Source organism: Sceloporus undulatus, chromosome 9 (genome assembly GCF_019175285.1).
Source record: "Sceloporus undulatus isolate JIND9_A2432 ecotype Alabama chromosome 9, SceUnd_v1.1, whole genome shotgun sequence".
Lineage (NCBI taxonomy): Eukaryota > Metazoa > Chordata > Lepidosauria > Squamata > Phrynosomatidae > Sceloporus > Sceloporus undulatus.
The window spans coordinates 32,354,819-32,367,004 of record NC_056530.1 but is presented as its reverse complement, the minus strand read 5'-3'; the positions used below and the strand labels follow the sequence as shown (position 1 = coordinate 32,367,004).

Below are 12,186 nucleotides of genomic sequence, written 5' to 3'. Positions count from 1 at the left end.
GAAGCGCCTAGTACTGCAGGGCCATCGGAGCCAGTCAGTCCGCCTTCCTTCCCTCTCTCTCTCCTGCCGCCGCCATGCGCCTGGCCTTGGCGCTGCTGTCGCTGGGCGAGAAGTTCCAACCGTGGCCCGGCTACCGCTTCGGGATGACCCGCCCGGGGTCCTTCGCCGACCGGATCAGGCACCCCCCCTGGCTCCGGCGGAGGAGGGTCTTCGTGGAGCCGCTGCGGGAGGAGGACCGCACCGTCTTCCAGGGGGACACGGTGGGCAGGCAGCGAGGCAGGGGTCCTGGAGGGGAGGCTCCTTCCCCGGCAGACTGACTCTCTCTTCCTCTTCCTCCTCCTCCAGGTGCAGGTGCTGGAGGGCAAGGACCGCGGGAAGCAAGGGCTGGTGGTGGGCCTCGTCAAGGAGCGCAACTGGGTGGTCCTCAAGGGCCTCAACGTGGTAAGTGGCCCCTTCCTCCCCGGAGACCCTGCCAAGGACCCCTTCTCCCTCTCACTATCTCTCTCTCTGCCTCCGCAGCACTACCGCTTCCTGGGGAAGACCGGCGCCCAGCCAGGGACCTACGTGGCCAGCGAGGCCCCCCTCCTCCTCCGGCAAGTGGCCCTCGTCGACCCCACAGACAGGTAGATGGCAGCAACCCTTGCCCTTCTCTGCCCAGGGAGGGAGGGAGGGCACTGCCAGCCCAGGAAGGAGTCTCCCAACAGCCTTCCGAAAACACATCTTTTGCTGTTTGCTTTGGGATGCCGTTGCGCTCAATGGGAGCTGGGCATCCGTGAGTTTTTGGGGTCCGGGAAGCAAACCCCATCAGATGCCTTATATTTTCATTTTGCTCTGCATTTGTTGCTTGTAGAAGTATGGAGCCTGTAGCAGTTTTTATACCAAGCGTCCCTTTATTAGGAGAAGACAGTAGAGCCTTTTAAGCACAACTGCTGACGCTCCAGGCGCCTCTTGGGGCTTTGCCTGGCGCTGGGGTTGGGAGCCTCTTTACTCCGGTGGATCGGTCATTCGGCCCCTTTGCCCGCTTTCTGTCATCCCGCCCCCAGGCAACCCACGGAGGTGGAATGGCGCTACACAGAGGAGGGGGAGCGAGTGCGAGTCTCCCTCAGGACTGGCAGGATCATCCCCAAGCCGGTGGAGCAGCGGGAGGATGGCATCATCCCAGAGCAATGGACAGGTGAATGGGGGCTTCCTGGGGGGAGAGAGGGGCAGCACTTGCCCCGGACCCCCTCCCCAGTTATTATCATTCTGGTATTGCCATGAGAACAGCCTTATAGAGAACAGGACTGGGAGAAAAAGAATGCTAAACCTTTCTTTCCTTCCTCCAAGATGGCCCCAAGGACACGTCTGTGGAGGACGCCCTGGAGAAGACCTACATTCCCTCCTTGAAGACGTTCCAAGAGGAGATCATGGAGCTGAAGGGGATCGTGGAGACGCGGAGCTTCAGGAAGTCTTACTGGTATTGACGCTGCTCTCTTCTCATTACGGACCAGAGGCTGCCTGGATCAATCATCTCCTCAATAAAGGACTTCCCAGCCTTTCCTCCTCTTGCGGTCTGTGAAGATCCAACCCACCTTCCTCTGCTGGAAATCCTTTCAATTACCTCTCAAGCTGTTTTTTCCAGTGTCCTGGGCAAGTCCTGGGCATCCAAAGTGGCGCACTTCAAACCCTCAGTGTCTTGGGGTTTCCAAGCATGGCTCTGCTTGGGAAGGAGCTGCCCAGAGGCCCCACATCCAGCTGGGTCTCTTCCATTGGGAGAAGAAAGGAAACTTCCCACTCAACTCTCTCTTGTTAGGTTTCTGCTGAGAGGCCTCTGAGGAAGGAACCCAACTTGGTCTTTGCTGCCAGAAGCACCAGGTTCCTGGGGGAGAAGTGGGGGTCGAACAGCGGGAGGAGCTCACATTGGAACCCTGTGGGGTGGAGGGAGAGACGCAGCTTTGTTGATGTAGGGGCAGGTGCCCCCGCAAAGGCAAGGGTTGAGCTCCAGCCATTTGGGGGAGGGTATCTGTGCTCTGAGGCAGCTGAAACGTCCACCTCCACCAATGGATCCCAGGGTGCAAAGTAGGGTGGCACGGGATCCAGTCCATGTCTGAGTTAGCTCCAAGGAGCCACCAGCTTACTGGGACACAGCTCTGGGGCAGGAAATGGGTGCCTCTGAGCATGCACAGATTACGTCTGTGGGAGGGGGGTCAGGTACCTTACCAACATCTGCGCAATGCAGGCCCAGCTTGCAGCACTCCTGATTGGAAAGGTACCCTCCTCCCAGCCATCTTGCCCCTTCTTCCGGGTCCTGGCTGGCAGGAGGGGTTAGCCCCTCCCACAGGATCCCACCCCTTATGTGGAGCCCTCCCTCACCCCCAGACCCCTGGCCAACCTTGCTCCTGCAGGTAGATCATGCGGTCCAGCAGGATAAGAGTCTCCACCACGGGGGCCAGAAGGAGGGCCAGGCAGAAGAAGACCACTACCTGCTGTTCCTGGGCCAACATGGCTGCCAGGGGCTCAGGTGGCACGAGGGCCAGGCTGGCCTCCAGTCCTAAGCGCTCCAGCCCCAGTCGGGCATACCTGCAAAGAGAGAAAGAGTTGGGGGAAGGGGGAGAGGCAAACTTCCTCACCCTTTGGGCACTGGCTGAACCCAGAACCTTTAGCCTTAAGCCAAATGGCTGTGGGGGCAGAGCTGCTCAGGGGATAGGTGGGGACCCTCTGTTCCTTCTTTTGAGGGTCCCGTTCCCAAGCCATGGATGGAAGCTCACCTTTCTTCCCACTACCCCCAACAGTTTCTACCTCTCTGCCTCTGCCAACAGCATCCTGGGGGCTTTTGGGAAGAGAGCAGTCCTCATTTCCCAGCTTTGGGGGGGGGGGGGCTTTAATTTCTTTGGCTGACCACTGACATCCCACTGCAAAGGCAGCCACTGTGGGTCTGCATGAGCAAGGATGGGGCTGGCCCGCATGTGAATGGGCTGCAGCAGCTTGATCTTCCCACCCCATACTAGCAGGCCAGTGAGGCCATGGGACACACTCACTCTTGGAAGGAAAGGGTGTGGGCCTTCTTGATAGTCTGGACCCCCAAGCGCCTCTTAGCTGGGTCCACAGCCCGAATCACCGTCTCCAGGGTGGCGCGGAAGCAGTGGGTCTGGAGGCCAGGGCTCTGCCGCCTGAGCCGGCCAATGTAGTCCTCAAGAGCATGGCAGGCCCCCTCGCGGGCCTTGTAGGAGAGCTGGTGGCCTGGCAAGGAGGCAACCCAGCTGCTCAGAGGGTAGCCCCACTCATAGGGGCAGGGGCCTGTTTCCTCAGTGGTCAGCTTCATGTAGCAACAGCCCACTGAAGTGATGGCCCCTACCTGTGGGCAGCGGGCAAAGTGACGCAGGACTGCTACACTCAGGTCACCGCAGGCATGCAACCCGGTGAGGAGGAGGCGAGGGCCCCCCTGCCCCTCTCCCAAGCCCCCATCCTCCAGGGCAGCTGGGTTATCTTCCCTACCAGCTCCTGCTCTCCTTCCTTCACGGGGCACAGTGATGGGTGGGCAGCTTCTCTTTTCAAGAAGCATCCCGGCTGCCCCTTCAGGGCTGCCCCCCGGGTCCTGCCTAGGCTGCAGCAAGTGCAGAAACTCGGTCCATGGCGCCTCAGGATCAACCCATCCCACTACGTGCCGCGGCCCTTGAGGAGAGAGGCCGCCTGGGGCCTGCAGAGAGGGAGAAAGGGAAGAGGTTGGGTCAAGGGCTGGGTCTGAATCCAGTGGCATGGAGGCAACTGGGCTGAGCTGGTTTCTTCTCTTATATAAGAGTACAAGGGCTGTACTTACACTGGACCCTGAATACATCCACTCAGATTTTTTGACTAAAATTTCTGGACTTCTACATGCGTATATTCCATAAGTCCCTTTTACCTCCGCCTTCCCATACCTGGCTTCCTCGACTGCAGCCCCTCCCTCTCTGTCCCCCATCTTTGGGGCCCCCTTTTCCTCACCTGAGAGCCTGTGACCTCCTCTTTCTCCAGGGCCTGGAGCACCTCTTGGTCAAACTTGGCGGCCTGAGTGACCAGGCGGGCATCTCCCTCAACTGCAATGACCGGCAGATGGAGACCAAAGGCCAGGAAGCGGGAGAGGTGGCCCTGGGGGGGGGGGGAGAGGAAGGAAGGGGATACAGGTAGGGGTAGCTCAAGCTATCCAAACCCTTCTGTTGTAGCTCTTTTCCGCATCTCAGAAGCCTAAGGGGATGTGGTCCAATTGAGGTGTTCAGCTGGCAGTTCAGCTTTGCCAAGGGGCTGCCACCACCCCAGCTGTGCAAGCAAAGTGACCGTGTGTGTGCGTGTGCTGAAGACCCACCTGTCCAGACCCCACATCAACAATGTGGTGGCATCCAGTGAGTTCGCTCAGCCTCTTCACTACCTGTGGGAAAGAGGAAGGCATGGGGCTGCCATAACGGTTGAATAGGGGACAGGGCAGCCCCACCCGAGTGATCCTGGGTAGGAACGGCTGGCATCCCGCCTTGCCAGGCTCCCCTGGGTGCCATCACCAGGGACCTCCCCCACCCCTTCCTGTGCCCACCCACAGCCCTACCTGTCCCAGCCTCCAGATTTCGTGCTGCTTCTTGGGCTTGACGTGCTTCCGGAAGAGGGGATGGAGCCTGGCGCTCTGCAGGGGGTTCCCCTGGAACTCTTCTGGGCCCTCGGACCCCGAGGTGCCCCCTTGGCCCCCAGCTCTTCTGGGAAAGGCCAAGGAGTGGGCGGTGGCTCTGAAGGCCAGCAGCGAGAGCGGCCAGACGGAGCTGTAGCTGGGCATGAAAAGGACAGCGAGGGAACCCTCAACCTGGGGGTCACGAAAGGCCCTGGGGGGGGAGGAAGGGTTCCTTGGGCTCTGAGGCACTCTTTTTTCCTGCTCATCCCAGCTCTCTCCCACCATCTTTGCCCAGGGATGGCTGTGGGGCATTTTTCTGGGTTGATAGCGCTGCTCAGGGCACTGGCTTCTCTGGTCCCAGTGCAGAGCATGTGCTTCCGGAGGCTGAAGCTCCTTCCTTCCCAGACAGAGGGGGGTGTCTTGTGCAGACTGTCCAGTGCAGGGGCCCTTTGGCAACCCAGGGCTGCCCATACCTGGCTTCCGGGGAGCGCCTGTCCTCCAGCAAGAGGGCCGCCAGCTGCGGAGGGGTCAGGTGGGCCAGGGCTGCCTGCCAGGAAAGGGGGAGGCTGCCCCACAGATTGTCTGTGAAGAACTCCTGTGGAAAGGAGGGGGGAGGTGAGCGGGGGGGGGGGGGGGGGGAAGCCCCCCCCCCCCCCCCGGGGGGGGGGGGCGCAGGTAGGCGACGCTGGCTCTTACGATGACGTAGGCGTCCGCGATGTGGCCGTAGAGGGCGAGGAAGCGGGTGATGTTGGCTGCCAAGCGCCTCTGCTCCTCCAGCGAGGAGAAGGCCGCCATGCCAGGCGCCCACGGCGGGTCTGCAAGAGAGAGAGGAGCCCATCCAGCCTCATGGATCCCCCCAGAGCCCTTGCCCAGACAGCCCCGGGCTGGGTTTGGGGACTGAGAGGGGCAAAAGGCCACGAGGACCCTCTCTCGGGTGCCCTCTGCCCCTCGCCTCCCGGGAGCTCCTTTGGGGGCGCCCTCCCTGCGGAGGGCCAGGGGCCTGCGTCTGCCCTTGGTCCCTGGAGGCCGGCCTTTGGGGCCTCCCCGCGAGGAGGAAGGGCAGCCAGTGTCGTCCTGGCTTTACCTGTTGAGGTCGTTGTTGTAAGCCGCCTCGCATCCCGTTTTGGGAGAAAGGCGGGATACAATACAAACCCCTTCGATCACTAAATGCAAGCCTGGCGCAAAGAGAGACTATTGGCGCGGCTAGGAGCAGGCCCCGCCCCCAAATGACGAAGGCGCCTGGAGGCGGGAATGGACGGACGGACTCACTTGACCCCGCCGCCGCCGTCGCGGTCTGGATGGGGCGCTCCCAAGGGCTGCGCCTGCGCACTGGCGCTTCCTCTTCTCTCCAGGCCTGGGCCCGCTAAGGGAGCCTCCCGGCCGGGGTTTAATGCAGCATCGGCGCCTCTTGCAGAGGAGAGCGAGCCGCGGCCTAGAGCGGCGCCGGAGGGTAAGGACTTCCGGTCTGGAACGGAAACGCTCCTCGTTGGCCGGGTTCCGGTTCCGGCTCCGCGCTGGCGCCGCTCCCGCCTCTCTCTCTCTCCCTCTGGAGTCGGCATGGCGACGGCGGGGCCTTGCTGAGCTCAGCCCCGGTCACAAAGCAGCGCAGGAGGAGGAGGAGGAGGAGGCGGGCCTCTTCCGGAAAGGCTCTCCTCGCTCCCTCCGCGGCGGAGCTGCCCTCGTGAGTCCCGGCCAGGGACCATGTCGGACCTGATCCTGAACGTGGAGACGGCGCTGCCCCCGCACTGCGCCAGGAAGAGCGCCGCCGCCGCCGAGGGCAACAAGAAGCACCAGCGCTTCGTCCGGCGGCGGCACTTCCTGGAGCGGAAGGGCTTCCTGCGGCAGAAGCAGCTGCCGCCCCTGGAGCCCCTGGCCCCCTCCTGGCCCAAGAGGGAGGCCTCCCCGGGGATGACGGGGACGGCGGCGGCAGAGAAGGACGGGAAGCAGGCCAGGAAGGCGGCAGCGGTGGGCTGGGAGGGTCCTTCTTCCTCCTCCTCCGGGGCCCAGGCCAAGGGCCGCCCCCCGAGGGCCCTGCTGCGGAGCGTCTGCGAAGAGAGGGCCCTGCTCCTGGCGCCCGCCAAGCCCAGCAAGATGGTGGCCCTGGACTGCGAGATGGTGGGCACGGGGCCCGGCGGGCGCAACAGCGACCTGGCGCGCTGCAGCGTGGTCTCCTACCAGGGGGACGTGGTCTACGACAAGTACATCCGGCCCCTCAGCCCCATCACCAACTACCGCACGCGATGGAGCGGCATCCGCAGGCACCACATGGCCAACGCCGTGCCCTTCAAGGCGGCACAGAAGGAGGTGAGGGACCCTGGGGAGACCCTGGCGCCCTCCCTCCCTCTGTCCGTCTGCTGCTCCTCCGGAAGCACTGGGGGCCTGGGCTCTGCCTCAGCGTTGCCCCCCACAGAGGCTAGAGAAGGCCTGCCCTTGGCCTTGCAATGGAAAGGCAAAGGGGCACATTGGGGGGATCAGCAGGGTGCCTCGGTGGTGGTCTCTCTGGGGGTGGAGGCTTCCTTCCCCTTGCGCTTCTTTGTGGTGAGGATGGCAGGCAGAAAGGAGCCTTTGCCTGGCCTTTCTGCAGGCATGGCTCTTTCCTCCTGAGCACAGGCAGCTCCCCACTCTTCCTTCTCTTGCGGCTCTGACCCAAGACATGTTGATTCCTTCTGAGGCGAGAGGAGTGGCCGCCTTCATGCGGGCGATCCTTCCCCACGTCATCTTCGCCGCTCCACCGCCATCCCACAGCCTGCCTTTGACTCAAAACCCTCCTCTCCTCCCCTTCCAGATCCTAAAGCTCCTGTCCGGGAAGATCGTCATTGGCCACGCCATCCACAACGACTTCAAGGCCCTCAAGTACTTCCACCCCAAATCCCTCACCAGGGACACCTCCAGGATCCCTCTGCTCAACCGCAAAGCCGGCTTCCCGGAGAACGAGTCAGCCTCCTTGAAGCGCCTCACCAAGCAGCTTCTCCACAGAGACATCCAGGTAAAACCCTGCCTCCTCATGGGGCCTCTGCGCTCCCTCTCAGCCAGGGCTCCCCAGGGAAGGCTGGGAAGGGGTCCGTTGCTGCTGCCAGTACTCCCCAAGGGAGACCATGCGCTTCTGCGCCATCCCTGTGCCGCCTGCCTCTGGCATTTGTAGGGCCTTGTTGTTGTTGTTGCTGCTGCTGCTGCTGCTATGGACCTTCCAGTCATTTGTGACTTACGGCGACCAGAAGGCAAAGGTGTCATAGGGTTTTCTTGGCAAGATTTGTCCCAAGGGGTTTACCCCTAGGCATTAATGCAGTGAGAGAGGATGGAGATTGTTGGGCAGTATCCTTGGCACAGGCAGCGCACCTCAAAAGGCTCCCATGTGGGTAACGTCGGACTTCAAGCCTTTCTTCAGGCTGGGGGTGGTGAACCTCAGGTGCTGGATAAGGCTGCACTGCCCTTCGACCATGTAGGGACCTCGTTTCTTGTGGGGGGCCAGGCGACAGCAGGGGAGAGAGAGGGATTGTGGCTTTCTTGCCCGCTGACCAGATGGCCAATCGGGGGGTTTTGCAGGGTGGGTTTGGGTGGCTTTCCCCCACCCCTCAGCCTCCCTCTCTCTCCCCTCCAGGTAGGTCAGAACGGCCATTCCTCTGTTGAAGACGCTCGGGCCACCATGGAGCTGTACAAGGTGATTGAAGTGGAGTGGGAGAGGCACCTGGCCAGCTGCCCGCCTCAGGACTGACCCTTCCGAAGGCCCTGGGAGACTTTGGCCAAGGAGCTCCAGGGTGGACGGGTGCCCCAGAGCCCCTGCAAACAAGATGGAAGGCCTGGCACAGCCCAGAGGGGACATGTGGCGGGCGGGGGGCAAGTAGGGGCCTATTACATCGTTCCCACTTGAGGCCCGTGTTGGCGTGGTTCTCTGGGTGCTGCCCAGCCTGTTCCTCTGAGCACAGAGACTCCTTTACCTTTGGGGAAGAAAACCCCAAGTTTCTTAACGGTGCTATTGACTCCCCAGTCCCTGGCCTGGGATTGGGTCCTTTTTCTCAGAGAGAGTGCGTTCCATGGGGTCGGGTGGGCTGTTAAATCAAGCCAGGCTGTGCCTGCCGATCTTCACCCATGGCACTTTCCTGAGGCACATGGTGACCACGTTCCTTCCCACCCACCCCATGATGCGATCCAGCACAGCTGGGGGTCTTGCTGCTAGGGCTGATGGGGAGCCTATTGCCTTTTGCTCCAGGACTGTGAGGGGTGAGTGCTGGGACATGGCTGAGAGCAGCTCCCTCTCATGCCTTGATACAGTGCCAATCTGGGCTTGGACCCCTGCTCTGGCCTCCCGGGGGCCCTTGAGGACAGTCGGATCAAACAGCCTTCCTCCATCCTCAGCTTCCTTTCTCTGTCCCTGCCAGGAGCACCAAAGCTGGGTGGGAACTGGGTAAAGCACTTTGGAGGTGGGAGTCCAATGCAGGGAATGGTGAGTGCAATTAGGTGTGTTGTGGGCAGCATAGGCCTGCTGTATTGGGAAGGTCCACATTTGGGCGCAGAAGGCCAATTTGTAGAGGCATGGAGAGTTTGTTGGTTGGCTTATCCCAGGGGCTGAGGTGAGCATGGCCCAGAGGCATCCTGACAGCTCCAAGGTTCACAGGAACTGGAGGGGGCCTCATAGGCAGGGGGCATTCTGCACTCCTCTTGTGGGAGCCAAGAAGGCAGGTGGCACCATGAAACCCCCTCCAGCTGAATGACTAATTTCCTTCTGATGTAAGTACCCCACAATCATCATTGCCTTATCAGATCCTCAGCAAAGGTACCCAAGATGTTCCCAGTGACAGAGGGGTCCCAAGAGAGGCTCAGCAGGTACATAGCCCCCACCCCACACACCCCAGTCTGCCCAGCTCCTCTCCTCCTCGGAGGGCAACCATGGTGCAGCTGCGGGACCAGGAGAGAGTAGTAAGTGTCTGAGACCCTTAGCAGAAAGGATAGGAGCACATTAAGTGAATCTTCTGGAACAATGAGTGGCCCCCCCACCAAAAAAAATCTACAGTGTCTTATTCTCTTTCTCATAAGAGAAATGTTTTCCCCACAGGATCATACTAAGGGATCTTGGGGCTGAGCTTTCATAGACATTACCAGCTTCTTTCTTTCAGTTAGTTTGAAAGTGGCTCCAAGATCCTTTGCATATGGTTTTCCAGACAATTACAGCTATGTTTTTGAATTCTGTGCTAGAGAAACCACCAATGTATTTCTGAGACACAAACTATCTATGTCCAATTTCTTTTAAAAAACATACCAAAACAGCGTGTTGGGCGTTGAGGTTTCTCCCAGTTGCTCCCTTTGTGTGTTATACACACACATGAACGAATGGTGTCTCTCCTGTAGTACTCTTTCTCTCTGAGTAAGTCGGAAGGGGTGGCTTGGGATTGGACCCCTCCCCATCTTTCTCTGAAGCCTCAGAGTTGGGGGCTGCTTTTGGCCGATAAGATGGAGGGTTTCTTTTGCTAATGAGAAAGTTTCCCCTGATGACGGATATATGACCAGGTTGGGGCAAAAGGGAATTGCTCCCACTTAAGAATTCAGCAGCCCCCCTAAGTTTCCAGGAGAGCAGAGGGTGCCATTTTGGGCCTGGTTCCCACAGGAGCTGAGTGTGCCTTCCCTTGGCATAGAAGCTCTGCCAGCCCTTTTCTCTTTGCAGGCTTCAACTGCCTTCCTGGATGTACCACTGAGGTTTCAAGTTGTGGCCAGGGATTTGGGGACTGAAGGTAAATTCCATGGGAGGGAGCAGAGGCTTGCTTGGGAAGCAATGCATCCATCATCCCACCCCCTGGCGGCCTCTCTGCCCCAGCTGCCATCCAGTGTCCTGTTCTCCAACCAAAAGCGCTCTGGTGGTTCCTAGTGGGGTTGTTGTCCATCTCAGACAAAGACTGTTTGCCTTTTCTTTTGGGGGGAAAATAAATTTTACCTTTTGGCTGCCTCTCTCTGTGGTTGGTGAGCAGTGCCCAGGTTGCCAGCGGAGGGGGGGACGAGGGGCCCTGCCCTGCTTGTCTGCCGCCAGGGGTCGCCCTGCCCCTGAGTTGGGGGCTGACTGGAGGGTCCACTGCCTCCCTGTCCCCCAGCTCTTTCTGCATCCCCCCTTTGTGCCCCCTCCCCATTGAGGGGCATGTGCCAGACAAAAGCTCTTAAAAGTGAAATATGGCCTTTGTCTCAGGTCTCTTCCACCACCACCCTGCTCTCAGCCTGGAGCCAGCCATCCGGCTCTTGATCAATGGGGTCCCCAGAGCCAGAGAAGCCACTGGGCCTGGAGTCCCCCCCCTCCAATGGCTGTAGGCAGGAGGGAGATGGGGATGTTCTTGGGGGCAGAGGCCACATGGGGTTCTTGGTGGAATGGTTAAATGCCTGTACTGCAGCCATTCACTCAAAACCACAAGGTTGCGAGTTCAAGACCAGCAAAAGGGTCCAAGCTCGACTCAGGCTTGCATCCTTCTGAGGTCGCTAAAATGAGTACCTAGACTGTTGGGGGCAAATTAGCGTACTTGCTAATTAGCTTACTTGCTGTTCACTGCTATGATCCTTGGAATAGCGGTATATAAATAAAACAAATTACTATTATGTGCCCCTTTCCCCATTCCAAACATTTCCTCTTCCACCCCAATCTTCCCGCACACCCATTAGGTACAATAACATCCAAAATCCTCAAAACAACGATGCCTTCAATTGGCCAAGCAAAATGCACCATGCAAGCTTTCAAAGCTCCCCCGACGTCTTCATCAGGCAAAGCTGGTATGTTAAAGCCAAACCTTATTAAATGACGATGTTAGCCACAGGCCTGCATTTTCTCAAGGTGTTGTTGCTGTGTTGTTCTGTGGAGGGATACCTATGCCAGTATCTGTGGGTTTTGGCTGTTCTTTGCTATATGGCCAGCTTGGCTACCCATGGATATAACACCCATGAGGTGCCTCTCTGGCCCGGCTTCTCCTCAGCGCCACCTCAGTCCCAGAGTAAGGGAGGGGGGAGAAGGAGCCAGAGGAAAGGCCTTGGTGCCTCCCCCCCCCCCACTTTGACCCATGGCCAAGGGAGGGGGAGCGGGACTTCAGCCAAAATCTTTGCCCCTTCTTCATCTCTCAAAGCTCCTGCACTACATTTTCTGGGGAGCAGTAGCTCCTTCAAGGAGAGCCCAGAAAGACCTCTGGCTCCCCATAGGAATTAGGTTGAACCCTGAGAGCTGGATCTGAGCAGAGGTGGTGGTGGGTGCGTAGCTGGTAGTCTTGTCGGGGCATGGGCCCTTCCCTTTTTGCTCATGCTGCAATATGCCTCATGCAGTCAGAAAACCATAGGGCCGAGGGGCGGATATCCCACCGGGTCCCATCCCAGGCCAGGCCTGCCTCCCTGCCTGCAGCCAAACCCCAGGAAGGCATGGGAAAACACTCATGCACACACATGTGCACGTGTGCATCTCCAGCACTGCCATCCCGTCACCTTTTTTGCGCCTGAGCTTCTCTGTAGGTTTCTCAGGAGGGAGGGCCTTGACCTTAGATAGCAAAAACACACAATATTATTCTTATTACTCATTACATTTCTGCTTTGCGTCTCACAATAATAAAATAGGAACAGAAAGT

The 12,186-nt window shown here is 59.4% G+C and overlaps 3 protein-coding genes across 6 annotated transcripts; 2 read left to right on the top strand and 1 right to left on the bottom strand.

The window, feature by feature from the left end:
- Positions 1 to 3: 3 nt before the first annotated feature.
- MRPL24 (mitochondrial ribosomal protein L24) lies at positions 4 to 1,539 on the top strand. The gene is made up of 5 exons (XM_042439961.1): positions 4 to 260; positions 346 to 441; positions 520 to 623; positions 1,044 to 1,174; positions 1,327 to 1,539. The coding sequence occupies exons 1-5, from the start codon at positions 75 to 77 to the stop codon at positions 1,461 to 1,463; spliced, it is 654 nt and encodes a 217-aa protein (XP_042295895.1). The 5' UTR covers positions 4 to 74; the 3' UTR covers positions 1,464 to 1,539.
- METTL25B (methyltransferase like 25B) lies at positions 871 to 6,039 on the bottom strand. Of its 4 annotated transcripts, XM_042439959.1 has the most exons (10): positions 5,879 to 6,033; positions 5,306 to 5,424; positions 5,083 to 5,204; positions 4,553 to 4,766; positions 4,319 to 4,381; positions 3,961 to 4,104; positions 3,475 to 3,676; positions 3,018 to 3,219; positions 2,372 to 2,559; positions 871 to 1,907 (listed from the first exon to the last, which is right to left on the bottom strand). In XM_042439959.1, the coding sequence occupies exons 2-10, from the start codon at positions 5,402 to 5,404 to the stop codon at positions 1,789 to 1,791; spliced, it is 1,353 nt and encodes a 450-aa protein (XP_042295893.1). In that variant the 5' UTR covers positions 5,405 to 5,424; positions 5,879 to 6,033; the 3' UTR covers positions 871 to 1,788. The 4 variants fall into 4 exon arrangements, with proteins under 4 accessions (XP_042295893.1, XP_042295892.1, XP_042295890.1 ...); XM_042439958.1 differs by having other exon boundaries at positions 3,018 to 3,676; positions 4,553 to 4,760; positions 5,879 to 6,039; XM_042439956.1 differs by having other exon boundaries at positions 3,018 to 3,676; positions 5,879 to 6,034.
- Positions 6,040 to 6,154: 115 nt separating this feature from the next.
- Positions 6,155 to 10,544, top strand: ISG20L2 (interferon stimulated exonuclease gene 20 like 2). The gene is made up of 3 exons (XM_042439960.1): positions 6,155 to 6,913; positions 7,395 to 7,595; positions 8,208 to 10,544. The coding sequence occupies exons 1-3, from the start codon at positions 6,311 to 6,313 to the stop codon at positions 8,319 to 8,321; spliced, it is 918 nt and encodes a 305-aa protein (XP_042295894.1). The 5' UTR covers positions 6,155 to 6,310; the 3' UTR covers positions 8,322 to 10,544.
- The last annotated feature ends 1,642 nt before the right edge of the window (positions 10,545 to 12,186 follow it).